Source organism: Leiobunum rupestre, chromosome 4 (assembly GCF_980474605.1).
Source record: "Leiobunum rupestre chromosome 4, qqLeiRupe1.1.hap1, whole genome shotgun sequence".
Classification (NCBI taxonomy): domain Eukaryota; kingdom Metazoa; phylum Arthropoda; class Arachnida; order Opiliones; family Sclerosomatidae; genus Leiobunum; species Leiobunum rupestre.
Window position 1 is genome coordinate 46262929 of NC_143387.1, and position 26140 is coordinate 46289068.

The 26140-nt window shown below is 37.6% G+C and overlaps 2 protein-coding genes across 2 annotated transcripts in view; one reads left to right on the top strand and one right to left on the bottom strand.

The window, feature by feature from the left end:
• Positions 1-3836: 3836 nt before the first annotated feature.
• LOC149947988 (lysosomal acid glucosylceramidase-like) lies at positions 3837-9848 on the bottom strand. Its single transcript, XM_090172525.1, has 9 exons — positions 9737-9848; positions 5845-6075; positions 5627-5779; positions 5423-5556; positions 5189-5361; positions 4866-5109; positions 4419-4807; positions 4210-4353; positions 3837-4075 (listed from the first exon to the last, which is right to left on the bottom strand). The coding sequence occupies exons 1-9, from the start codon at positions 9789-9791 to the stop codon at positions 3964-3966; spliced, it is 1635 nt and encodes a 544-aa protein (XP_090028651.1). The 5' UTR covers positions 9792-9848; the 3' UTR covers positions 3837-3963.
• An 8129-nt stretch (positions 9849-17977) lies between these two features.
• Positions 17978-26140, top strand: part of LOC149947989 (dipeptidyl peptidase 4-like) — a 49719-nt gene continuing 41556 nt past the window's right edge. The window contains exon 1 of the mRNA XM_090171004.1: positions 17978-18058. Coding sequence (XP_090027130.1) covers positions 17978-18058 — 81 coding nt within the window. The remainder of the gene's footprint in view (positions 18059-26140) is intronic.

Here is a 26140-nt window from a genome sequence, read left to right on the forward strand (position 1 = left end):
TCATTTGTGTGAAAAAGATACTTTCGGGGGGTTTCTTTTTGAAGGCTATAGCAAAAATCGTCCAACTCGAAAAACATAATTAAGCACCCCATTTTGTAGTTCTTAAAGAGATCTTTCCAACAAGTAGCCCTGCTGCCCCCATGGTTGGCACGCCCCTGTTGTTATATCAATAAACGATTTATTCAAAATTAAATCTGGCGAGGGTACAGTGGAATCGAATTTTAGAATCGAAAATGTTTAGACTATACTAAGTTAAAAATTTTAAACTAACCGAATTTTTTTAGTGTTTCCCACGTTTTTATACTTTTTTTGAAAAAAACATTTTCAGCTCATCTTAAAAAAACCTTGACCATAGAAGACGTAGCTATCTTAAAAAAAAATTGGAGTGGAGAGTAAACCAGGAAACCAGGACAAAAACTGAGCATTAATTGCAGCAAGATATTTCTAGAAAATTTTAAACGTTCATCTTCGACAACTTCCCCTAATTGTGGACAGTCGCCCAGTATATTTAGTCAGTCTTCCAGAAAAGCTTGGGATCTGATAGTTCTTTCGTATTTTCGGGAGATGAACGTGACGATTTAAATGAAACTCTTCTTAATTTGAACGTTTCACCAGTAACACGTCAGAGTTTGTCAGCTAAACAACGACTAATTTTAGCTAAAAAAAAAGAAGGCGAAGTTGTACAAGGGGTTAAAAGAAAATTAGCCAAGAACATGAAGCAAGTACGTCTAAACTTCTAACCCTAATTCCTTTGACGTGGATAATTAAGAAAATATGTGAAGAATTTAAAGTAACAAGATTTTTGGCCGAGAAATCACGAATACTAAAAAAACAAAAGGGGCTTCTACCGGAAATAGAGAAGCGAATTGGTAATACTCTATCTGAAGAAGTGGTTGGTCTGGTTAGAAATTTTTACGAATATGATGACATATCGAGAATTTGCCCAGGAAGGAAAGACTTTGTGTCAATCCGTATCGAGGGTAAAATAGTTCATAAACAGAAACGACTTCTTTTATCAAACATTAGGGAAATATATGTACAGTTTAAAAGTAAAAATACCGAGGCAAAAAATTTTGTTCACTTAGACCCAAATGGTGTATAACTGTGGATTCAAGTGGCTCACACTCCGTTTGTATTTGCGAAATCCCTCAGAACATTAAACGAATGTCGATGGCACTACCTGAAAATTCAAATTACAAAGACATAATGGCAAAATTTGTTTGTGATATTAACAGGCGACAATGTATGCTCCATTTATGTAAAGACTGTCCTGGTCGTGAAAATTTCAAGCTGTTTTTAGAATCATTATATGAAGAAAGTGAAATTGATCTAGAAGACAAAATTTCTTTTAGACAATGGATCCATAAAGACGTTCGCACCAAATTACAAGAAATAGTATTATCAGTGTCTGATTTCAATGAAAACCTAGCGAATAGTATCCGTAAAGCATTAGAGCACCATTACATTGCGAAAGGACAGGCGTCATATTTTCGACGATTGAAAGAAGAATTGGAGAAAAACGAGACAATAATTATTTTGTATTTCGCCGAAAATTATTCATTTTTGGTACAGGACGCTGTACGCGGCTTCCACTGGGAAAATCGACAAGCAACGCTTCACCCATTCGCAGTATATTACAAGAAAGATGAAAATTTTGAATGTTTCAGTGCGTGTGTCGTAAGTGACGAAATGGACCATACCAATTCAACAGTACACTGTTTTATCAATACGCTTTTGGAGTACATTAAAATGGCACTTCCTAACTTGAAACACATCCACTATTTCAGCGATGGAGCGAGTTCACAATATAGAAACCGAAATAACTTCATTAATTTATGCCACCACGAAATTGATTTTGGGTTTTCGGCAGAGTGGAATTTTTTTGCTACCAGCCACGGCAAAAACGATCGCGACGGTATTGGAGGTACTGCAAAACGCCTCGTAGCCAGAGCTTCCTTGCAGTTACCCGTTACCGAACAAATAGTCACAGCGGCATTAAATATTTTTATGTTTCAAAAGAAGTAGTGAAACAACACAAAAATCTGCTAGAGAAAAGATTTTCATCAGCGTCGACTGTAATGGAAACCAGAAGTCACCACAGATTCGTACCATTAAACAAATACGAAATTTGTATGTACAGACTGTCGTCTGACACGTTTGGCTCCAAAGTTTCAGTGACGAGAGTCCAGGAAATAATCTCTGAAATTTTATTTACAGATGTATCGGTCGGAGAGTACGTCGCTGCCAGATACGACCAAGAATGGTACGTAGCCATTGTACTTGAAGTATTCAAAGGATGAAAACGACTATCGTTTGAAGTTCATGAAAAGAGACCCCATTTCAAACATTCTTACTAGGCCTAGACAAAGCGATGAATGTTTTGTACCATTTAAAGATATTTTGTGCCTTTTACCCGAACCACCTGCCTCTAGCTCTACTGGAAGATCTTTTAAATAAGACAGTGAGTGCCTAAAGCACATTAAAGAATTGTTTTGAAAATAAAGCAAATTTTACAAAATATGTTAAATTTGATGCTAAATTTAAAATACACTTTTCAGCATTGTCTAATAAAATACTCAAACTTTTTAAAACATCGTTGGAAAGATCTCTTCAAGAACTACAAAATGGGGGGCACAATTATGTTTTTCGAGTTGGACGATTTTTGCTATAGCCTTCGAAAAGAGACCCCTCGAAAGTATCTTTTTCACACAAATGATGCAATAGCTTTTGAGATTTATTATTTACGCTAAATGGGAGTAGCTTATCGTTTTCGGCAGCTCACATTACATATTGTCACTTAATTTCATGAAATTACTAGGTATATTAACGAACGTATTAAATATTTTCTAAAGGGGTACCGAAATGAACTTTTCAAAAGGCCAATTTCGTGGGGTATAACAAAAACGACTATCAAAAAATAACGGCTTGATATTTTTCGAAAATACTTGACATACGAAGGTTTTATATCGGTTTCAATCGTCCTGTAAAATTTCATCAAAATCCGTTTACCCATGGTGTTCACCATTACCGATACTTCGTGGAATGACCCTCTATGAAAAGCTTTTGCTGTATAAATATAATATTTAAATTATTTATGAAAACATAAATGTTAAGTAAAAAATTATATTGTACTGTTTAATTGAGAAGTAACTAAAGTTCATCCACTTATTAGGTTACAGTTAAACCGTCTTTGTTGGCTTCTGAATTTCGAACCTGGCTTTGTTACGGAGAAATTAACGACAAATCTAACACGCGAAAACCACGCCACTAACATTACATTCTATTATTTGGCATTGCATGGTAGGAGTTCAACGTTACATCACATCCTAATTATTTCGATATAAAATCATTAATATATTACATAGCCGATAAACCTTTTTACCTTAGTCCTTCAGTAAGATATAAATATTAGTAAATCCAAAATAAGTAAGATAATTTTCAAGGATCTTTTTCAATCTGGTTTACTCATTGAATTGGGAATAATACTGCTAGAATTACAATGACGATTTCGGTTGTCATGGTTACGTGGGACCTGTTCTGAGAAGACTGTACGAAATTCATCTTTATAATTAGGCGGTAGCGCCATCTATATTTTGTAAAGTTATATGATTCGCGCAAAAATTCAATTGCAATATAGTTGCCACCACTAGAGACAGATGCCGCCACGATTGAACGATATAGTTGAAAAAGTCTCCATATTGAACGAAATTGGTCCCGCGTCAGCCAGATTTAGTTGTACCTCTATTTATTCCCAACTCAATGGGTTTACTCATTTTAAAACTGTATAGACTTACGACGTCGTTAGTTGTAATGTTTATTATGAATCAAGAATTAAATAAATGGTAGTTAGTCCCTTTAATAGATTTTTCAAAAGAAATTTAATAACAAGATGCGCGTGTCGCTTAATATTGAAATTTCGAAAAAAAAATACATAGATATAATACTGTATTCTGTAGCTCTTGATCAAGTGGTCTTGTGCCACCAAATGTAGGTCTGTATAGATTTTGCGGAGATTTCGTTAGAGAGGCTGCCCAGTTTGGGGTCTTTGATGGTCAAATCCACCGGAACCGAATTCCTGAAATGAAACCATATAGTCATTTGAATCTTCACATTGCAAGTGTAACGATATTATGATTAACAAAGGCATTCTGTATTTGTATTTCACGAAAGATTTAATATTTTAGATGGACGACTGATTTCCCTCTTTACCTGTTCAAGGCGACTAAAACGTACGCTCCATCCGGCCTTTTGAATACTACGTAATCGATACTCGACTCAAAGCTGTACCGATGGATCTGTTTCGACTTCTGAACCGTCGCGTGAATGCGCACTGATTTTCTCGGAATAAATTTGCTGAGAAGTGAAAATGGGTAAGGACGAGTATTTTAATGGCTATTGACACCGAGAGACCTACTGACCTGAAGTGACCCAATATGTAGTACATGGGTTGTTTGTAATACTCCCGTTTGTCGGCGTCGATGATAATAGGAGCGTCGACGAAATTCGAAACCCAGTTGGGTCCTCCTTGCGTGTCAAGCGCCAGGTTCCAGTCAACCCAAGCCGTCGTCCAGTGGTTTAAGTCCTGGATAATATCTATAGCGTATTCTTCGGCTCTGAACCAACTGCCCAAGGCGACTTTGGGACTTTCCCAAGCGTTCGAGCCTACGCACGCTTCACTGGCGAAGATGAATTTCTCAGGGTGATTTTTATGCACCTCGTCTAACAGAGTAACTGGAGAAATGGCGTTCAAGTACCAATGGAAAGCGATACCAGACACGTATTTGCTGACGGCGGGATCCGCTAAAACCTTTAAGACAAGGTATTATTCATCGTTTCAAGCGGCCCGAAATTTCGAATTCAGTTACCACATCGGCCCATTTAGGGAGAAATATTCTTTGGTCGTCCAGAATCATCAACTTTACACGATCGGGTCCGTAACCGGCTTTTTCCAAAGTGGGTCCGAGGTTTTTGACGATAAAGTCGCGTTGAGTCTCTGCCGTGAAACCCAAACTTTGGAAAAGAAAATTCTGCACCAAACCGTTGCTGGGTTCGTTTTCGGCCGTAATTCCCCAAATGGAGATATTCTGGGCTTCGTAACTCTGAATGAACCTGCGGCCAAATGTTTACGCCAATCGGTTACGCTCCGAAACAAGAAGCGAATTATGGATATAAAGAGTGTCTAATTTACTTGACGAAGTAATTGGCCCAAGTTTGGTAGTACTTCCCGGCCACGTCACCCTTTAGCGTTCCTTTACCGGTCATATTGTTGTTGGTCTTCATCCAATAGGGAGAACTCCACGGACTAGCGAAGAATAATATTGGTACCTCGGAAGTCTTTTTCGCCTGGTTTATATATGGTATCTACGGGCGAAATTCGTGATTAAACGTTTAGTCAGATAACTCAGCCTTTCCGAAATTTTACTTTAAACTTGAAGTCCTCTTCCACCAAACTAAAATGTTTCAATTCGAAGTCGTCCTCGACGTCGTCGTACGAATAATCGTGTGTGGAGAAATCGCAACTGGCCATGGGTATCCGACCAATGTTGTATTCGAGACCTTCACGCGCCATCGACGTTTGGTTAATCTCAGAAAAGGTCGATACGCTAGCTAATATCATTGGCATTACCTTGAGTTGAATAATACTCTTTAATCAGCGCCTCTTGCATCTCGCGGGGCAAAGTGGCCATGTTAATGCCAGCGGCGTCCGTGAAGGCTCCTCCGAAACCAATGATATCCTGATACTGTTTGCTGGCATTGATGTTAATAGTTACCGCCGGCTCTGTAAGATGATCATTACAATGATACTTTAGATTTGTTTTTCTAAAACATGACCGTGCCACTAACTGTAAAATGGATGACCAGGGAAGGGAATGTGGTCGAATGTCTTGTCTTTGCCAGTACTGAACTTCAAGATCGAAGCGTCGAATCTTTTTCCATCTCTACTCGTCTCGTACAACTTCGCCGATCCAAGCTCGATTGGTTCGATTGTGTCGATGGTATCGCAATAGGTCTGGTTGCAAACGCACACCACACTGTCTTCGTTATATTTTCTCGGAGAACATGGCTTGGACAGCGCTTCAAAGAAAGAATATTATACGAGTTAAACATATTTATTTCTTCATAGACATAATAGGCCTTTCTATAAAGTAACATTGGCATTCTTCTTTCGACGTTGCTTCTGCGTCACGGGTGACGTATCGATGACGTTTTACTACGAAAAGCCCTGCACGTAAGAGTAAATTCGACGAGGCACCCTGTTTTTATGCATAAAATTAACTGAACTTCTACGTATTTCGTGACGAATGAGCTACATAAAAACAAGTTCAGCAAGCGTAGCTTATTTTATAGAAGGACCTATTGATTCAATACTAGCTAGATTTGTTTTGTAATTTACACTGAGAGAAAAAACCGTAGTTTTAACAGAACATTTTTACATGAAAATATGATGCAACACGTTGACAGAATAGTCCTGTAAATATTACCGGGTTTTGGTATTTTTTAAAGAGAATATTTACAGGAATAACGTGTATTCTTTAAGAAAGGTATTTACCGTAAAAAGTACCGAAGAGGTACGTAAAAACCTTTGGCACACTTTAAATCTGTATAAATTACAGGGAAAATGTCTGTGAAATTGTCAGTGCACTTTGCAAAATTAACATAAATATAATGCTTTCGCTAAGTAAGTTAGCTTACGTTAAAAGTACAGTTTGATGTCGTAAATACGTTTTATGGTATTGAAAACTGTAAGCTAAAATATACATGTTTGAAGGGAAAAATTCAAAGTTCATAACGAGAACCTTTAATGAAAAACCAATTTTAAATATTTTAGACCACATTTATTACATAACACCATAAGTTTATTTTCGCAACGCTATTTTTTAATAACAGTATGTTTTTCTAATAAAAATATATTTTAAAGGTAAAAGTATACTCTTACTTTTACCAAATAATAATAAACTATTCAGTTGGAACCAGTGGCGTAGTTAGGGGGGCACAGGTGGCACGTGTATATACAATTTATGTATTTTATTTGTTTCCATTGTGTGCCCCCTCCGAAATTAAATCCCGGCTACGCTACTGGGTGGAACGTTACATTTATTATTATAAGCGCTCACTTAAAACCCAAAATCGTCTGCTAAAACTCGTTTTTAGGTAACTAGCACCAAACACTCCTAGCTTTGTTAAACCTGGTGGTAGAAATGCGGAACTCGTTTATCCACCATAAACATGGAACTACGTACTCCCTTTATGGTACTAATTTTTATCTCTCCAAAGGTACATTCTTGTTACGCAGTATAAAAAAATCTCTAATATTTTATTCAATGACGTTTTCGTCACTCTTTAATCATCAATATTTGAATTATTGCTGTGATACGCTAATGATTTAAGTTGCTGAATTCCAGGCAAAAGAAGGAACTTATTGTACTTTTGTTGACCTTTTTGTACTGATCGGCATAACGATTAATTTTCTTTTATTTTCGGCGTCGGACTCTACCGCATACGATGGTCGACGTTTGTTCTGCACTTCAGCAGTGCTACTACTGGCGCCTCTAACGGCTGGTCAGAAGCTTCTCCCGTGTTTCTAATGGGGTAACAATTTTTTTGTAGGGCGACATCTGTCTAGTTAGCGAAGCGTATTAATAGTCTTTGCAGGAAAAATGTAGATTCTTAGATCGTAGAACTTCGTTTCTTCAAACTCTCGAACAATGTTGCCACTCCTTGGCATTTATCCAGGATCTTGGCATTTGGAGGTCGATCTTGCCATCAGGGTATATATTTTCAACACTTTGGCATTTCACCTAGGGGCTTTTTTTGTCCCAAAGATCTTATATTATCCGTAGGATTTTCCTTTCGAAAACGTTACAAATTGGGATTTTACTATAATTTATCTTATTTAAGTTGGGCTTCTAGGTCACTACGAGGCCGTGCGAACAGGGTTGGCAACCTTGCGTACGAAGTATAAGTCAAACTATAACCATAGAAATCAAAAAGTAACTTCATGTAGAACGATTTTTGCAAAGGCGGAATGCCCACCGATTAGAACCGTAGCTTTGTCTTTAATAAAACAGCACGTCCAACTGTATATTTTACACATTCTTCAATATAATAAACATGAGTACCCGTAAATTATACAATACTTCCAACTGTATATTTCACACATTCTTCAATATAATAAACATGAGTACCCGTAAATTATACAATACTTCCAACTGTATATTTTACACATTCTTCAATATAATAAACATGAGTACCCGTAAATTATACAATACTTCCAACTGTATATTTCACACATTCTGAAATATAATAAACATGACTACCCGTCAAATATGCAGTACTTCCAACTGTATATTTTAAATATTGTTAAGATAAAAATAACATTTAGACCTTTTACCTGAAAATATAAATAACCTTTGTAAATATATTTTTTAATATATTGTGTGCCCTGTTCCGATCCCCCCCGCTGCGCTCTCATTCGATATAAATAGCCAGTGTAAATGGCGATAGGGCGCAGAGTACCGACGCCTTCGTGCTCAAACGATTCAAGCCCTAGAGACAGGGCCTGATGTCCATGCCTAGGGTTGTTGATTAGTTTCACGGGTACGAGTGCGGTTGGGAACAAGATCACAGGGTTCTTCACAGTTAAACTTAGACACCATCTCATAATTTCTTAACAATATTCTGCAATGTAATAAACGTGACTACCCGTCAAATATGCAGTACTTCAAACTGTATAATTTACATATTCTTCTATGTAATAAACGTGACTACCCGTAAATTATACAGCACTTCCAACAGTATATTTTACACATTCTTCAATATAATACACATACGGACCCGTAAATTATACAATACTTAAAACTGTATATTTAACACATTCTGCAATGTAATAAACATGACTACCCGTCAAATATGCGGTACTTCAAACTGTATATTTTATATATTCTTCAATTTAATACACATACGTACCCGTAAAATATACTGTATCTCAGACTGTATATTTCACATATTCCTCGATATATTAAATATATCTTACTGTACAATATACGGTAATTTGAGCTGTATATTTTACAAATTCTTCAATATAATAAACATAACTTACGGTAAAATATACACTACTTCAGACTGTATATTTCACATATTTTTCCATAAAATACAAATAACTGTAAAATATACTGAGGGGCGAACTGTAGTTTAAGCATTTTTAGCTAGAAACTGTACTATAGTGTATGTAAAATTTATAGAGTAACCTACTGTTATGTTTACATATTGTCCTGTAACAACAAAAACCTCTACCGTAAACTTTTAAATGTAAAATCTACATTTTGTTTATGCACATAAATTTCACGAAAAGATCCAGTTCAATCTACAGTAATGACATGGACACCCGTGGGTCCAAAACATACCTGTAAATTCGACAGCATATTTATCTCTCATTGCACCCTCTATTTGTTAAAATAATAATTTTGGAAGATTATGAAATATAAACTGAATTTTTTTTATAAAAATGTAGAATCAATTAAGATGTAGAAGATAAAAAAGCTAGGAGGGAAATAGGAAAACCCGCATTAATTTAATTTACAAAAAATTAGTATCTTAGTTTCTGGAAAAAGCATCGTGCTTCTACAGTTGGCTTTTTCTCTAGAATTCTCTTTAGCCCTCTTTAATTTCTCTTTCAATTTCTAAGTTCTTGATTCTTTATCGATGTTAAAAGGATGATACGAATCAATCAACTTACCCAAATCGCTGAGAACGATCAGGCCTAGAGCGACTAACAGACTTCCTCTTTTCATCGTGAGTTTAGCGAGACCCCGTTTCTGTCTCTGGGCTCTCCTAAGGATAAGTACGCCTAGATCCTCGAAACTGGTGGTTTTCGTTTCAAATTTGCGTTATCTTATCAGGTTTTCCATTGTTCAATCTGCATTTGATATTAAAATTTAACCATTTTATATCTGCTAGGTTAAGTGGATCAGGTGATGCGTACAGTGATAGAATTGAAATGACGATAATCGTATCGTCAAACGAGTCTAGTATCGCGTTGAAACTTTTCATTGTGGACCTTGAAATGTTTTTAACAATTCTCCCTTATCAATAGTCATAGTCTAGTTTCGTTTCTCCTCTTAGTTACGAGTCAATGTACGAGTGTTGTTGTTCGCTAAGATTGATTATACAGGGTATCCCAAAAACGATTATGCCTAGAATTCTGTAATTCTCAGCGTGCCGTATTTTGTAAATTGAGGAAAATGTAATAAATGTTAACAATTTCGAATGAGCCATGTCTCGAGAAAGAACATTCATCAGATATGTAAATGAGCCAGTTACAAAAGTCATATCTTTGCGTCATCATGAAGTGCTTGATTGAAGGTCGCTCGGTAAGGATGAAAGTAGTGATGGTCGTGAAGCCTCCAGCTCAAGTCGTTGCTTGCGGTTCTGAACCCTTCAGCTCAAGTCGTTGCTGGTGGTTCTGAACCCTCCAGCTCAAGTCATTGCTTTTTTTTAAATAATAATCAGCTAGGCTAATACCCAAGGCACCACCTTAGGCCTAAGTCATCAAGCGACTTTTGAAGCCTTTAATTCAGGTGGCTGGGTTACAATGCGTAGGAGGGTGGTGGCAAGCCCTGCATGCAGTTCTGAACCCTCCAGCTCAAGTCGTTGCTTGCGGTTCTGAACCCTCCAGCTCAAGTCGTTGCTTGCGGTTCTGAACTCTCCAGCTCAAGTCGTTGCTTGCGGTTCTGAACCCTGCAGCTCAAACCGTTGCTTGCGGTTCTGAACCCTCCAGCTCAAGTCGTTGCTTGCGGTTCTGAACCCTCCAGCTCAAGTCGTTGCTGGCGGTTCTGACGCTAAAAAATTTCAAAATCACGAACAACTCGGAGAACCAATGGCTAACTGTAGTAGCGTTACGATTACCTTCATTAAAAATAGCTTTAGCATAAAGGCGCTGTTCACAAGAGTACTAACGAGGCATACTTGATTAGAATGAATCGCTTGCGAAAATAATTTTAAATACATCATTGGCCAAATAAGTTGTTCCCTATTGAACAAAATGTACCCTGAAAATAGTTTTTGAGAATAATGCACTGGCTGATCAAATTGAAACACCCTGTAGAGCAGACTAAAATTATGGCAGGATTTATATTTGTAGAGACCCTAAGCACCTAAAATAAAATGAAATATAAACCAAGATAAACCGTAAAGGTTTATTTGCATTAGAAAATTATTCTACTGTTTCCAATTGCAAAGTTTCTTGATGCACTAAGCACTTGCTTATTTGCCTTAATGGTTAATGTTTGATTATAGGACACTACAAATATATTTAGGGCTTACATTTATTTGCTTAAGTGAATAATATCAAAAGCTTATAGCTTTGATGGACTCTCTCCATCTGAAACCGTTTCTAAATATTTTGGTCAATTGAAAATCGCAGTAATTTTTTTTTAGCTTAGAGTAGTTATGTTTCGGCTCCATCTGTGCGGGGTGGGTGCTGTAACGCAGTGTACCCGGTGTCCGAAATTTTATTTTAATCATTTCAATCACGACTTAATCGTTTGAAAAGAGAGTTAATCTACTGAAATTCGATTTGTCAATTTTTTGTTATTTAATAATCACGCTAGTGATCTGCCCGAGAAATTTCAATAATTTGTTAAGAACATTGGCAGCTACAACAAAAAAAAACCATAACTATATCACTAATAGTTTACAAAATGTTTCGGTTTTAACACACTTCGGAATAGTTCTTTGAATAAAAGATCATTCATAGCCGATTATAGAGTTTGCGCTGCTGCGACTGGACATATAACTGGTTTGTCTATGGTTTCCCTTTATACTGTCAAAGCTGAGAGTTTTCTATGCATAGATCTGGCAGCATTTTTCAACAAGAAAGTCAGAGAGGGGTTTATTTAACCACCTATAGAACACTTTACATTTAGGTATTAGTATTCTTTTTTGTGCCGCGTTACCCCTTAAACCTGGCAGTTCTTCACCGTAAGATTCCGTTGTTTTGTATGTTTGTGGGAATTAATGATCGTCACACTTACAATACAAGTTCAAGTTAAAGATAAGCACGATCTGCTTCAAAGTTAATAATGATATGGTACTATAATATAATAATACCTCTGCCCAGAAGTAATTTCATAGAGCAATATTCGAGTATTAATCTCTTAATTAAGAGACTTATAAAATACAGCATAAAAGTGTTATATTTATTTCGTCTATGGATGCTTATCAATTAATATTTTTTAAATGTACCGGTATCTTTTCAGGTATGTTAAACGCCAGCCTTTTTTTTGTCGTGCGTTTTGCAAACGTTAACCTTAACCTTGTTTTTTTGTGGTTTTATTTGTATGATATAGTCGCGAGAAAGATTGTAGTGTTCAATTTTCAACTGATATTCAAATTTAACAATGAAACTAGATTTCAACGGTTATCATCTAGCTAACGTCAAGATGCATTCGTTTTTCGAAATGATTTCACGAAACAAAGTCGTCCTGCAACGTCATAATGGATCGAAGTTCGGAATAGAAACGTGCGTCGAGGACCTTGAAATGGATTTTTAAATATTTTTACTTTTGAAATCAAAAGTGATAGTCTCACCAAGAATGGCTGGCTGGCTGTCTACTTTTATTTTCATGTTTATTTTCCAAAATTTATATTAAAAGTGCTAAAATAGCTATAACCAGTTTCGTTAAGGATTTATTTAATTTAGTAGCTTAAAATGTTTTATCAGTCAGCGAGAACATTAGGCAAACTGGGGCGCATTATAAAAATCCATTGTCACTGTTGAAATTTTTAATTTAGTTGGTATCACTCACCCTTTGCGCAGTCGCAAGTGATGTCACTGTAATATTCTTCTACAACTTCTCGGTAGTTAAAATCAAAACGACGAATTTCGGTACTTATCCGCCTATGATTGCAGTTTGGCTACTGCGCAGTCATCTTGTAGAAAATATTTAATTCGTAGGAAAACTACAAAAGTGGTACAAACAGGCTGTACCCTAACAGAAACAGAAACAGCGCTTTGATCTCAAAAGTCTAATTTTATCCGAAGCTACTTATCGATAAATCATGATCAATTATCGCGATGCTTTCAGCTTCAAGATTTCCTCCTCTTCTAATTAAGTCAATTACAACAGATGGAATTTTCATGTTTCTTGCTCTGGAGATTCATTCAATTTTCGATACTCGAATTTCACATTAATTTATTTTTGAGGAGTGTAATCGAAGCTTAAGAGAGATTTCGCAACGCCCCCTAGAATTTTTAAAGGGAACTTAAAAATACACAAATAGCTTTCCTAAATTTTGTTGACGAAAAAACATTCTCGTTTATAAGTTGCTTATAAGCTATCTTTTATCACCCAAATTCGGACGTTAATAGTCCTTTAAATATAAAAAAATTCTAGCGATAGATTTTATTCGTGCGTTTTAAATGAGGTAATTTGGTGACCAGCCAATAAAAGAGAGAGAGAAGCAAATACCACTTCTGAAAGTTGATATTCCGCCAAAATATTGGGAGATTGCGATATAATACCGCGATTTTCAGCCGTTAATGATTCGTGCAGTGAAACGATTCTCATTAGGTCTGCCAAGCACGGAACTAAATTTTCTTGCATGAGCAATTTCTCTTGTCGGGACTTTTGGGTGGGTCACTTCCTGACCACTCTCCGAGGTTAAATCGCCGGAACAAGCTACTCTCCGACGCGGAGCACTTCAGCCAACGCGTGGGCCCCCTTTGCCTTGTATCACATTGTTGTGTCCATATCCAGGTAGGAGTAGTTGTAATAGAAATATAGAAGTAGTCGTTAAAAAATACTTCTTGACCAGTTCTCAGCCTGGTCAGTCGAACGTTCTCTCGGAGACCCAACCCTGTCACTTAAATCGGGAGATTATTCCAAATATGTTTACTACGCTCGTTCCTACCAAAGGAAGGTTACCTCCCCAGAAAAAGAGTCAATACAACAAAGTTCCACAGGATGGAACAGCGACGGGGAATGACGTAAGTCGAAATTTGTCATTTCAACGCCTATGCCTATTTTCCCTCCAAAAGTACTATTTGGAGATTTGCTCAGGACCGTGTTTTGGCCTAGGCCAAATAGACATGTGCCTAGGGGACGTATCTTTCGAAAGGCCCGCTGTTCGAATGTTAAGTTTATTTTCAGTTCTGTATGCTCATAAAAACTACGATTCAATATGCAGAGTATATTTAAACAGAGTACAGATAATGCTTTAATTAATTTATTCATGGGTCCCGTGTTTTCTAAAAATCCATTACGTGCGCAGGTATTTCGTGAATGAGCTGTATACGAAAGAGATGCAAATACGCCTAATTTATGAACAGATATTGTCCGTCCTTCCGTCACAAAACAGAATTATGACAATATAATTGACCAATTGGGTGAAACAAAAATTAAAAAGAAAATAAAGTAATTTTAAAGTTTAAAAATGTGAAATATTTAAATTATTTTTATATATCATATAGTAACAGATTAAAATTGTAGTTAGTATTTTAACAAAATATCTATTAACGTCTTACTACTATAACTCACACCTATACTCAGAAAAGAAAAGGAAGTATAAGGGCCAAGTTGAAAGACCATGCCTAGAGCCCGGAAATCTGCTAATACGGCCTTGAATTTGCTATATCTTTATTCCTTCTATTGATGCGACATTATCCATTATATCCTACGACATACGGTTTACGATATTGCACAAATATCTGCACACTCCATAGAACTCAGGTTGTATAACACATGACCCCAATTTGAGCGACAAATAACACGTTATAGAGGAATGAAGTAATTCTCTGGGAATTGGATTGAGGAATATTAAATTAAAGTTTTCATTGAACACTGTTATTTGAAACATTTGATTAGTACCCTTTAAATTAAATACATTTCAATCTATTAAGTACAGGATGTATAAAATTGTGCACTTAGGCAATTTTTATCAAAAATTATATCACATAGAAATTTTCAATAAGGAACTATTTAATTTTAACATTTCAGTAAAATATAAAAATGTTTAAAAGTTTAAAAAAATTATATATTCACCGGTTGAGGCTAGACAAAGGTTTCAATGAGAAACTCAAAATCGTACAAATTAAGTAGGTTCAATTCACTGTTACACTAAGCTATATGAGGTCATGACCAAAACATGTTAGTGTTACCGAAAATATCAGTTTGCTGAGACTACACATTTGTTTTGCGAATTCAAAGGTTCGAATCACAATTTTTAAATGTATGGCCCGATAATTCTTCCCTCTACTGCGATGCCGAAATAAAGTGACCAAATATTTTCCGTTCTAATGAGCCTAGGATTGTTAAAATTCATTTTAAATGTATGTTTTAGAATTTAGATAAACTGTTTTCCAATTTTAATGTATTTTATTTGCCCGTCAGACTCACAGGTTAGTTGATGGATTTGGTATTTTAAGCTACACTTAATCATTATTAGTATTTACCCAAATTAAGTAAGCCTTGTGGAATTATATTTTGGTGAATGTGATCGTAATGGTACTCGGGTCGCAGTAGACTGGATCACAGTGCTCACCGTTCGAGTTGTTCGCGATTTTAACAATACTGAAAATGTCAATGTAATACCTAAGGCACCACCCTAGGCCTATATCATCAAGCGACTTTTAAAGCTATTAATTCAGGTGGCCGGGTTACAATGCGTAGGAGGGTGATGGCAAGCTCTTCATGCCACTTGAGCCGACAGTTCCTACACTAACTATTACCATTAACTTCTACAAGTTTTTATGGAAGGATAAACCCCAGTGGGGAGAGAACTTACAAACTAAACGCGGGAGTTGTTCCGAGTTTTCACCCAGTGCCACAAGCTGGAATCGAACCCGGCTCTTCCTGCTGCGAGCCGAAAGTGCTAACCACTCCGCCACCTCACCCCGTCATAACATCGACCCTATATGAAGGGGTACGAGGGGATATTCAGCGCCCTCAATTGCGCACTTTTGCCTCACCAACCCAACCGACCACTACAAAAAAAAGATTGACTGTACATAGGACCATCGAAAGCAAAAAAATTAAAAATGATATTTAAAAAATAATTAAGGCACCCCGAGGTCTGTCACTGGATACGGGCCTGAGTGGAATGATCTAAATCCCCTCAGGGTATACTCTACTTAGCCTTTCGGCCAAAGGAAATAGCAAACAATAGACGACTGATTACATAGTCTTTATTTCCATCACGACGGTACGCCAGCACATCAACATCGTGTTGAATATTTAGTAAACGAGTTCCCGCGGTAATTGATTGGAAGGAACTGTTCCGTTTAATGGCTTATAAAAAAAATACTTATATTTACGCAAAATGTTCGTGTTTTTATTTAATTTTGCTTTAATTTACGTAAAATACTTTTTTCAATGAAATTGCGCAGAATTTTCCACCTGAGACGCAACGAATTTTCCTGTAACAAATTTTTTGAACATCGAAATGTCCCAATTTTATTATACCGTATCGTCGAAAGTCAGTGGGTGAAAGTTTTATGAAGACTCACTTAACCATAACCTCGTCTGTTTTTTCTCCCACTCTCCCAAGCGTAAGGGAAGATGACGAAGCGGATGACGTATGGGAAGAGAGCCTTCACAAACCAGGGGGAACGAAATTTTAGTCCACTGACTTTAAGGAATATACATATTGAGTTATACAAAATGAAAAGTTGGCTTTATTGTGAAAGAATCTCGTCCGTTTACTCGTACGTTTCATAACCGTATAAAGAAGTTTTGTACCGCAAATAGCACGTTAAGATAATCTCCATGGCTCATCTTGGATCTATCTCTTACTCTAACCGTACGTGACTGCTTTAAAATATCACAAAAATAGTAATATTGCTCAAATGTAAATTGAACGGTACAGAAATTGACCATCATAAATATGAAAATAAAAATGCCTCCTTTTTTTACAGTAGCGTAAACATATCGCAGCTTATTCCCAACAAAAGGTGGAGACATACGATTGAATTGGGCAATTAATTTCTTTTCCTGGGAAAAATCAAGCATTCTTTAACGTCATAGAGAAAGCTCATCTATATTTCGCAATATAATAAAATATAGCGCACCGAGGGGTATCGTTCGGATATAGCGAGAGCGAAAGCGCAACAACAAAAATCAATGGTAATAAACGGAAGCTCGCGTAGAAACTAACCAGATGGCGTTAGGAGCGGAGAGAGCTCATTTGAGTTGAGGGAAAGCGAATATTCCGTGCGCCTGCTCCGATATATTCGTATAGAGAGTTTTCCGAAAGTATAGCACGCTGTCGGTATAAAAAAGACGCTAGACCGTCTCGTCCGACAGGCAGAGCGAGCCGAGAGCTTGGAATCGTAAACAGTCTTCCTAGTTTTTCCCATCTGGACTCGGGTCCTGGATTAATATCGACGAAGCGAAATCGCGCGGAGGACACTTTTCGTCGGTGTCTTCTCAGTAGCGATGACAACGTAGCCGCTCGACGACGTTGGGGTTCGCGCGCCACACGATATTTCGTCCGAGCGAAACACATGTTCGTCGCAGGCGCCTCAGCAACGTCGGCCACATTTTAAGGCGACGGAGAAACAGGCCATCGAATTAGCGCGTTTCGCCCGTGAATTATTCCGATCGCTTCCGCCGTCAAAGTCGCGATGCCAAAGCAGTAAAAAGATATACAGGCGCTATGACAGCCGAGAGTAAACATAAAACTTCAACGGCTTCGAAGGAGGTGAGTGCAGCGCCGAGTCAGTTTTAAATATAGACGCGTTTAACACCGCCTCAAAAATTCTACTTCGCTTTCTTTGGAAAATATCTATCTCGCACTTTGCTTATTTTCTCGAAGCGACAGAGCAGTCCGTTCACTCACTTCACGCGCGCGGCCCCGTTGCGTTATTATGTTTTGAGGAAAACGGCTCTTTTCCCCGCTTCTTCCGCTTCCGTTTACACTTTGGTTGTTTTCCGAGTTATACACGCTTTTTTGGAAACATTATGTTTTTGAGTTTTTAAGCATGCGTTTGGAGCAGAAAGAGCGCCGCAAATCCGCCTTTTCGAAACCGTTCAATTTGGGACTAAGGAAACCAAGTTACCAGGTAAGGGCTCTGCGAATTCGCGCCGCCGTCAGACAGGCCTAGGCAACAAGTAGTTGATGATGTAGACCTTGTAGCCGAAAGCTCGCCCCCTTTTTTTGTCATTTCCCGGCAGACCCAAACGCGATACTTTTGAAAGGAATGAGAAGGTTTGCGTTTTATTTTTCGTTTCGTTTTTGGTCGCGTTTGATATTTTTGCTTTGTTTCGATATCGATTTGTTGCGTTTTGGAATGCGCCCTTATCTTTTGGTCGTCGCGTGACCCTGCCTGCTGGCTTACGGCATTAACGAGGTTAACAGTTTTCCTTTCGAAAGAGCTCGGATCCCTTTGGCAGGTGGCGCTTCCAACAATGACCGACGAGAAATATATTTGAAAATAAAAAAGCGATCTAGGTGTTTCGTGTCACCCTGGAAACGGGACTTATCGATCCGTCCTTGTTTATCGCGTTCGCGATTTCCGCCTCTCTACATTTTAACCAATATGCCTAGTTAAATCTAACGCGTACCTCGATCCGAAGGGAAGAGCCAACGGGACGTCTGACCCTCGAGGTTTGAACAGCTCGAGCGTGTCCGCGGAATACTATCTCGCTACAAAGTCAAACAATCACTCCCAAACGACGTGTATTTGCCCACGTAATATTCTAATTTTAATTTAGTGCTTTTTAGTTCGTTTGTTACGTTTGGAAAAGGATCAAAATAAGAACGAAAATCAATTCAGTAGTATTAAATCTTTTCTACGAAGGGTGCCCAAATTTTTCATTTATGAGATCGCCATTTTGAAGGTCTCGAGCGCTATTTTCCAGGTTTTAATTTCCCGGTTTATAGTAGTTAGGTTTTATTATAAGATTTTAGTACATTCCCGAGATAAACATTTTGAAGGTCGAGATCACCATTTTCAAGAGTGGGTTACTAAAAGATCGCCCACGTGGGCAACCTTGATTCGTTCTAAAGTTTTAAAGTATTTTATTCTGGCAAAAGGTGGTGCCCATCACGCCAGTATAGGATAAAAGAGATATTCACACAACAAAAAGATCAGTTTAGAAAAGCGTTTAGTTCGCGGGTGTAGTAGTTCATTTGGAAAATTAGACTGCGCTAATGATTTGGCTGTCGCCACTTGTAAGCGAAGCAAACCTACCAAAAATGGACGATGCCGCGAAGTGGCTTCATTTGATTTATGAAATGACGACCAGGCAATTGCGTATATGTGTTTCTAGCCGTTCCATTAAGCTCCGAGGTTTTAAATTTAGAAGTCAGTCGCGGATGCCCGACAAATATAGCCCTGAAAATGTACTTAATCTTAAAGTAATATCAAAATCGATTGGCTTTGTTTAGGCGAATATAATTTAGTGATATATTAAGTATGTCTTTCATCTAGGACGCGAATGTGGGATAACAAAGAGATTGCGGTATACCCGAAAAGGTGTGTTGCAAGTTTTCATCTGACGTTGATATTCCATAATAGGAATATATGTAATATTTTAATATTGTAGGAAGAACACATTTTTGGGGTTGGTTTAGTTATAAAACTTTTTATTCTCCTTTTTTATAAAGCATTGATCACCCCAAGAAGCCCTTCTTAGGGGTTACAACCCTACCACGTAGTTCAAATTCCACCGTATTGCCGTTAAAAAGGGGTCTCAGGACTGTTGCAAAGATTAATTACTAATCTTTTAAGTTTCTTTTTGAAATAAACAAACCCTACAAGCGTTTTTCGTAATATTCAAAAATATTTCAAATTTGACTTCATAGATGTCCATTTATAAAAATATCTAAAGAAAAGTGGTCGGTCACGTTTGGAAACTAAAAGGTTTTTTTCCCTTATCTCTAAGCCCTCAAATGTCGCTTTTCAATCTGGTTCCGAAGTAGAACCGAACATGTAGCTGTAAAAAGTGACTTTTGGCTTATAAGCGAAGGAGAAACCGAGAGGCTGATTTTTTTATCTATCTTCACGCTCTGTTGGCAGTCCATCTGGCTCAGTAGCTGGCTACAATGCTCTTTGGCCAGAACGCTGGAAAGCCATTCTCTTTACTTTTTGCAAGGATCGTATTGGTTAAGAAGGAAAAAGTTGACGCGGAACGATATCGAAAAGCCTTTTCTTCCTATTATTGGGCGCGCGGGTCCCGGGGAAGACGGATTGGCCCGGCTGCATTTTGAACGCGTGGATTTGGCCGTTTCTTTTCACCCCAGTATTTGCAAATATTATTTTATACCGAGTTATATTCTTAGATTCCGTATGGTGGCATTTATTGACGTTTTTCGAAACAACCGCCTCAATGTGTGACATATCGGTCCCTGACAGAAATTGCCCAAAAATAGAGCCCCTGGGTTATTTAACAGACCGCGATCTTTTTATATCCACAAAGAGGAACAGTTACCAAATTTAGGTGTAATTAAATTATGGCTGCGAATTTAACTTATTTAGGGTTAAATATTAGTTTCTAGGTTGAGGAAAAGTTTCACAATTTTTGAAAAATCTTGGAAATATAAGTAAAAACGTAATTCTTCCTAATCCGAAAAGGGTTTTTTTGCAGCCTGAGCCTTTCCGACCTCGAACATTTTAAATCGACTTAAAGGCTTTTAAAGGAGTTAAAAACGCGTAGTTCCTCTTCAGTTTCCCCTTCCATAAAAACTTGTTGATGTTAACAGTAATAGTTAGTGTAGGGAGCTGTTGGCTCGCGTGGCTTGAAGGGCTTGCCACCACCCTCCTACGCAGTATAACCCGCCCACCTGAATTAATGGCTTTAAAAGTCGCTTGATGACTTAGGCCTAAGGTGGTGCCTTGGGTATTAGCCTAGCTGATACACTGTTAAAAAAATTCGTTCAGAAGACGTTCAACTTTGAACAGTCTGTTAAAAAATGAACGATAGCGTTCTAAAGGTATGTAACAGAGAACGGTGTGTTCAAGATATTATATTTCGTTCAAATAAGAACGAATACTCTTTCGCCCTCTGGAGGAAGACTTGTAAACTACACAATAGAATAGATTCGTTTCAATAGCTAGGAGACCGTTCCCCTTAGAACAGGTTTTACACACAATCCTATATGGATTTCTTTGTATTGTCTTCATGTATTTGTACTAACATATAAGAGTGACACTTTCAACGTATGACCAAAAGTAACAAATAAGTGTGACACTATTTTGCGGAAAACGTCGTAAGGCCAAAAGTAACAAATAAATGTAACACTATTTTGCGGAAAACTTCGTATGGCCAAAAGTAACAAACAAGTAATAAATGAGTGGTTTAGAGAACGCTTTGTTATAGGTAGTTTTTTAGTACATTATTATGTTGTTTTAAGTTAGTGTACTGGTTGATTAAACTATTACTCGTAGTTATTTATTTACAGGGTGAGTAAGAACATGTTGTAATGAAGTTGTTTTTGTAGTTGTGTGTACAGTGTGTTTGGAAATTTACCGAAGATTCAATTTCATTGTTAGAGCGTAGCTCCTTCACTAGCGACTCAAATGGAGTTAGGTCTGTAACGCTGTTTCTCAGAAACTACCCCACCTATTGAAAAGAAATTTCACACAAATAACGATATAAATAACCTCCGTGTCCTAACGAAGTGGAAAACGAAAAAGGGTTGTGAAAGGTCCGAATTTATAGGACACGCACCGTTTTTTTAAGTATATTTTTATTTGATTGGCAAGGTAGACGAAATTCGTTCGGAAATGTAATTGCCCAAGTTCCAGAATTAAAATTTACAGAAAATATTTCGTAATATACTGCAATTTGGTTTGACGTTTTCAGCATAGAAATAAATTCTAACATCGTTTGTTATCAGTTCTCGGCCTTTAGGCTGAGAATAGAATGTAATAACTTTTGCGCTATGAAAAAGGTTTTAATTATTTTACGCATATCACTTACGTGGTAGATAATTTAAGCTTAATAAGATGGTTGTAGTTGAGGAAACTTGAGGTTGGAACTAAATTCAAATAATCTAGTTTTAGGCCTGGATTTCCTTTTCGGTGGGCAATAGGTTAGGTTATTTTATTAATTTAGCATGATGAACTGCCAGCAGGAGACATGAGCTATAATTTAGAAAGCAATAACGATAAAGCATTCCAAGTAGAACGAGAAAATGATCCCCGGCGAACGGCAAAGCGTTCTGCGGTGAACGAGAAAGTGTTCCACCGCGAACGACAAAACGTTCTAATTTGAACAAAGAAGGTTTGTTCAATATAGAACATCTAAGTTCAATATTGAACCATCAACCATCGTTCTTTATCAAACGAATATTTTTTGTTCATATTAGAACAAAATGGCGTTCTGTTACAGGGACAACCTTCTGAACGGCGATTTGTTCAAATAAGAACAATTTTTTTTAACAGTGTAGTTATTGGGATTCTAAAATTTCCAATTTAAAATATTGCTATTTTGAAGGTCAGGATGACTATTTTCAAGGTTGTAGTAGTTATTTTTATTATAAACTTTATATATATTATATATATATATAAATATTTTGGAGGTCGAGATCGCTATTTACTAAAGTTCAACCAAGTGCTAATTCTTGGACAATCTGTCCACTTTGGAAATGATAATGATATTCTTGTAGATTTGAGGTTAATTTAGGCGTGATTAGACAGTCGTGTAATGGTTTCATTCCCCCTCCCGCGTATTTTCCCCCTTCAACCCCTTCAATTATAGTTATTGTTTATTTTTTTCTGGGTTTTTATCGTGTTATTTTTGCGTCTCCATTGAACCGCTTCCGTACGCGCCTAAATGGATTTTGGCCAACCGCCAATTTGAGGTTCGTAGCTCGAATTTCCGCATCCATCGCGAACAACCGTCATTACTCTTGAAGATTAAACGCCCGTAATGGCTGTTGCTCCGTTGTGGTTCTTCTCCTTTTCGTAGCCTTCAACTAATTAGACTTTCGTGTAACAGGTGGAATTCCAGTTTGGGTTTTGGGCGTTTTCCGCTTTCGCGAAGAGTAAATTGTGCACGCCCCGCCCACGTGTTTTATTTATTTCCTTTTAAAAACTCCGCAACTAAAAGATAAATTTTACGCTCAACTAAATCATTTCTTTCTTATTTCCAAGTAGGATATTTTTCTTTTTACTTAGGGATAATGACTATGTTGAAAGTGTGGACTACTATCCCCTGGAAGTAGGCTGCAACAACCGCAAAGCCAAGCAGCAGGGACTTTAAATACTGTTTAGGTTTACTTTTTTACGCTAGTTACCTCTATTTGTTTACAAAGTCCTTTTTTACCTATCACACGAACTCAAACCTTAATGTTCGCGTTTCCCTGCTGCTTTGTTTTGCGCTTGTTGCAGCCTACTTCTAGGGGATAGTAGGCCACACTTGGAAGCTCTTTGGCGCTCTTTTAACTCATCGTAGGAAAATGGGAAAAAACAGGCATACTTCTCAACTCACCCCCTACAACTCCTTAAAATTTTTGCATAACCCCTTGAAACACCCTGCGCTGTATAGTCATTCTCAATAAGTATTAATAAATCTATTCTTGTTCGCAAATGGTCCCAAACAGAAACTAAACTCGCTAAAATTCCTGATATCAGAAATAGAATGTCGTTTCTATAGGTCCCTCTGGCGCGAGGGAAGTGATCATAAAAAGAGAGAATACACTGTTTTCTCAATTTTCCGGCTGGGAAAAATTGAGACTTCTCGTTGAACGAAGCTAAAAACATTCACTTTTATAAGTTTGTTTTTATAAAAGCTCCGTATCTCGCGTTTGGAAAGGCAATGGTTTGTTTCGGTTGCTTTTCCAACATCGTTTACTCCCGGGAATGATAACGCGAAAAGTTTGGAACTCGCGGGGGAACGGGAGACAAACGCGCACAGTCTCGCGTTAACTTTAAAAAATAAAGGCATTGCTTTCGCTTTATTGTTCTTCGGCCAACAGGGGATACACGCTTCTTATATAGAGTTTGGAACTCGGTTGGTCCCATGGAAGAAAAAGTGGAAGGTGTTCCCTAGGAAAAAAGCTTGAATTCTTGTGGAAATAGTTTTCCCGTTCACTCGAAACCCCGGGCGGTAATTCAGCTTCGGTAACACCGTCCATTTTGGGGGTTTGTTAGGAATGCCCCCGTAAACAGCCAGACTGCTTCTACTGGACGTGATTTACGATAAACGGGAGAAAGACAAAATATTCGAGGTGACATGTAATCGCGGGAATTGGCTCTTTTTTCTTCTTCTGAAATGACAGAAGCGCCGATTCATTTATAAAAGTTCTTATAGTAATCAATTATCGTCGAATATTACCTTCCGAAACCATCGATATTAAAGGGGAACGGTCAAGCTTTAACCAGTAGCCCGTTAAGAACTAAAATTTAGGGCGAAAACCGCATAAACAAATATTAAGTGGTTAATTTTTAATGAAATAAAGAAATTCCGGTAAATTGAAAAGCGCGCGTCCGCCGCGACACCTGGTGAGAAATCGGCGAGACAGAAAAACAACATAAAAGCGCGCGCTGCTGAAGACGTGAAAGATTTGTTTTGCACGCGCGGCTCGTTCCAGTTATACGAGACCTAAGCCTAAATTGCGCGATTTTAAAAGTTAGGATACTTCGCAAATCGCTTACCAAGGTGCCGCTGGCGCGGGCGATACACCTTAAGATGGCGGCGAAAATTCCAAACTAAATACTTGGCGTTATTTTGCGTTTCAACTTTTTAGGCCAAAAACTATTTTTTCAAGACAAAATAAGGTACGTGTAAGCGTATTAAACGTCTTGTTGATCTTTTGATACGGAGATAAGGCGATATTTGTAAAAGTTTGGCCGTTCCACTTTAACAGGAATGTAGTCGGGTTAACGGAGAATATATGAATGTAGCCTCTGATTTTATGATTTCGGGAAGATTTTCTCCGCCTACACGAAGAGATAGCTCGCGATCGTGCCTTACCGGGGGAATGAGGAAGTATTACACGAGGAAAGGAGGCGGGATATTCTTCCGGGATTCACCAGGCGAACAGGCTACTGGCTGCGTATTCCCCGTTAACCCGAATACATTCTTCGCATGAATGATATATTAGTTAAAAGCAAAAAAAAATGCATTAGCTAGATCACCCATTTCCCACCTGCTCATCAGCTTTAATATATCACCAATTACTTTCTCTATCCGCGGACCGATCGCCACGGGCTTCTCAACTAGATAGATTAGTGCCATTCTCCGCGACCCTTTTCCATTAGCAGCCATTCACCCTCTTTTCATATCGGCGACGCTATGGGAAAAATGCTTCGCTTAGCAAAATCGTAGATCTCACCCGTTGCTTTTCAAAGCTTAAATGGCATGTCTTGGAAGCCGATAACAGATTATTGCATATCAATGGCTTCACGCTTTGGCTTTGAAACCTGTAGCTCGCTGCACTTTCATATACGTACTCGTACTAGCTTTATATAGAATTAAGCTTTAATAAAAATTACAGGTCTTCTTTTTTTGTCGCATTTGCAGTTGCGAAGAAACTTGGAAGATCACTAACACTCGCTTACCGAAGATTCGGCATTTAAATTTTACCTCGCTAACTCTTTATCTAACTCGTAACCATGAGCATTGCCGGTCTGAAGTCTGTGAGTAGACGAGCTGTATTGTTTCATGTACCGTAATAATCATAGATGGTAAGCCAACCGTCCGCGTTGCGTGACACAAGAAGAAAAATATGTCTATTGCGATTATTAGAGTGATATCGGACAATAATTTCGGCTCTTGTATATTTGGTTTAATTATATAAAAATATTTCAGAACTGTGTTACGGATAATGTAATTTTAAAGGTAAAACGGAATGTAATTGAGAGAACTAACTGCGAAAACGGCGTGCGGGCAAGAAAATTAGATTTGCCAGCTGCAAGTGACGCTCTCTAACACAAATAGAAAATACTAAAATTTTCACACATTTCTTTAAAGAAAGGATAACATTTTAGCGTAATTTTAAATAAATAGAATTGAAACTCCTTAAAGTAATCGAAATATTTTTTAATAATTTTTATATTAAATAATTTAGAATAACAAATATTTTACGCAACAATTTTATTTTTCGATGATTAGAAATAGCTATCGCAACTTTTCATAAAGTATATTTTCAAAATTATTCGTAAAGTATTGAAACCATAATGAGATTTTCAGGCGGA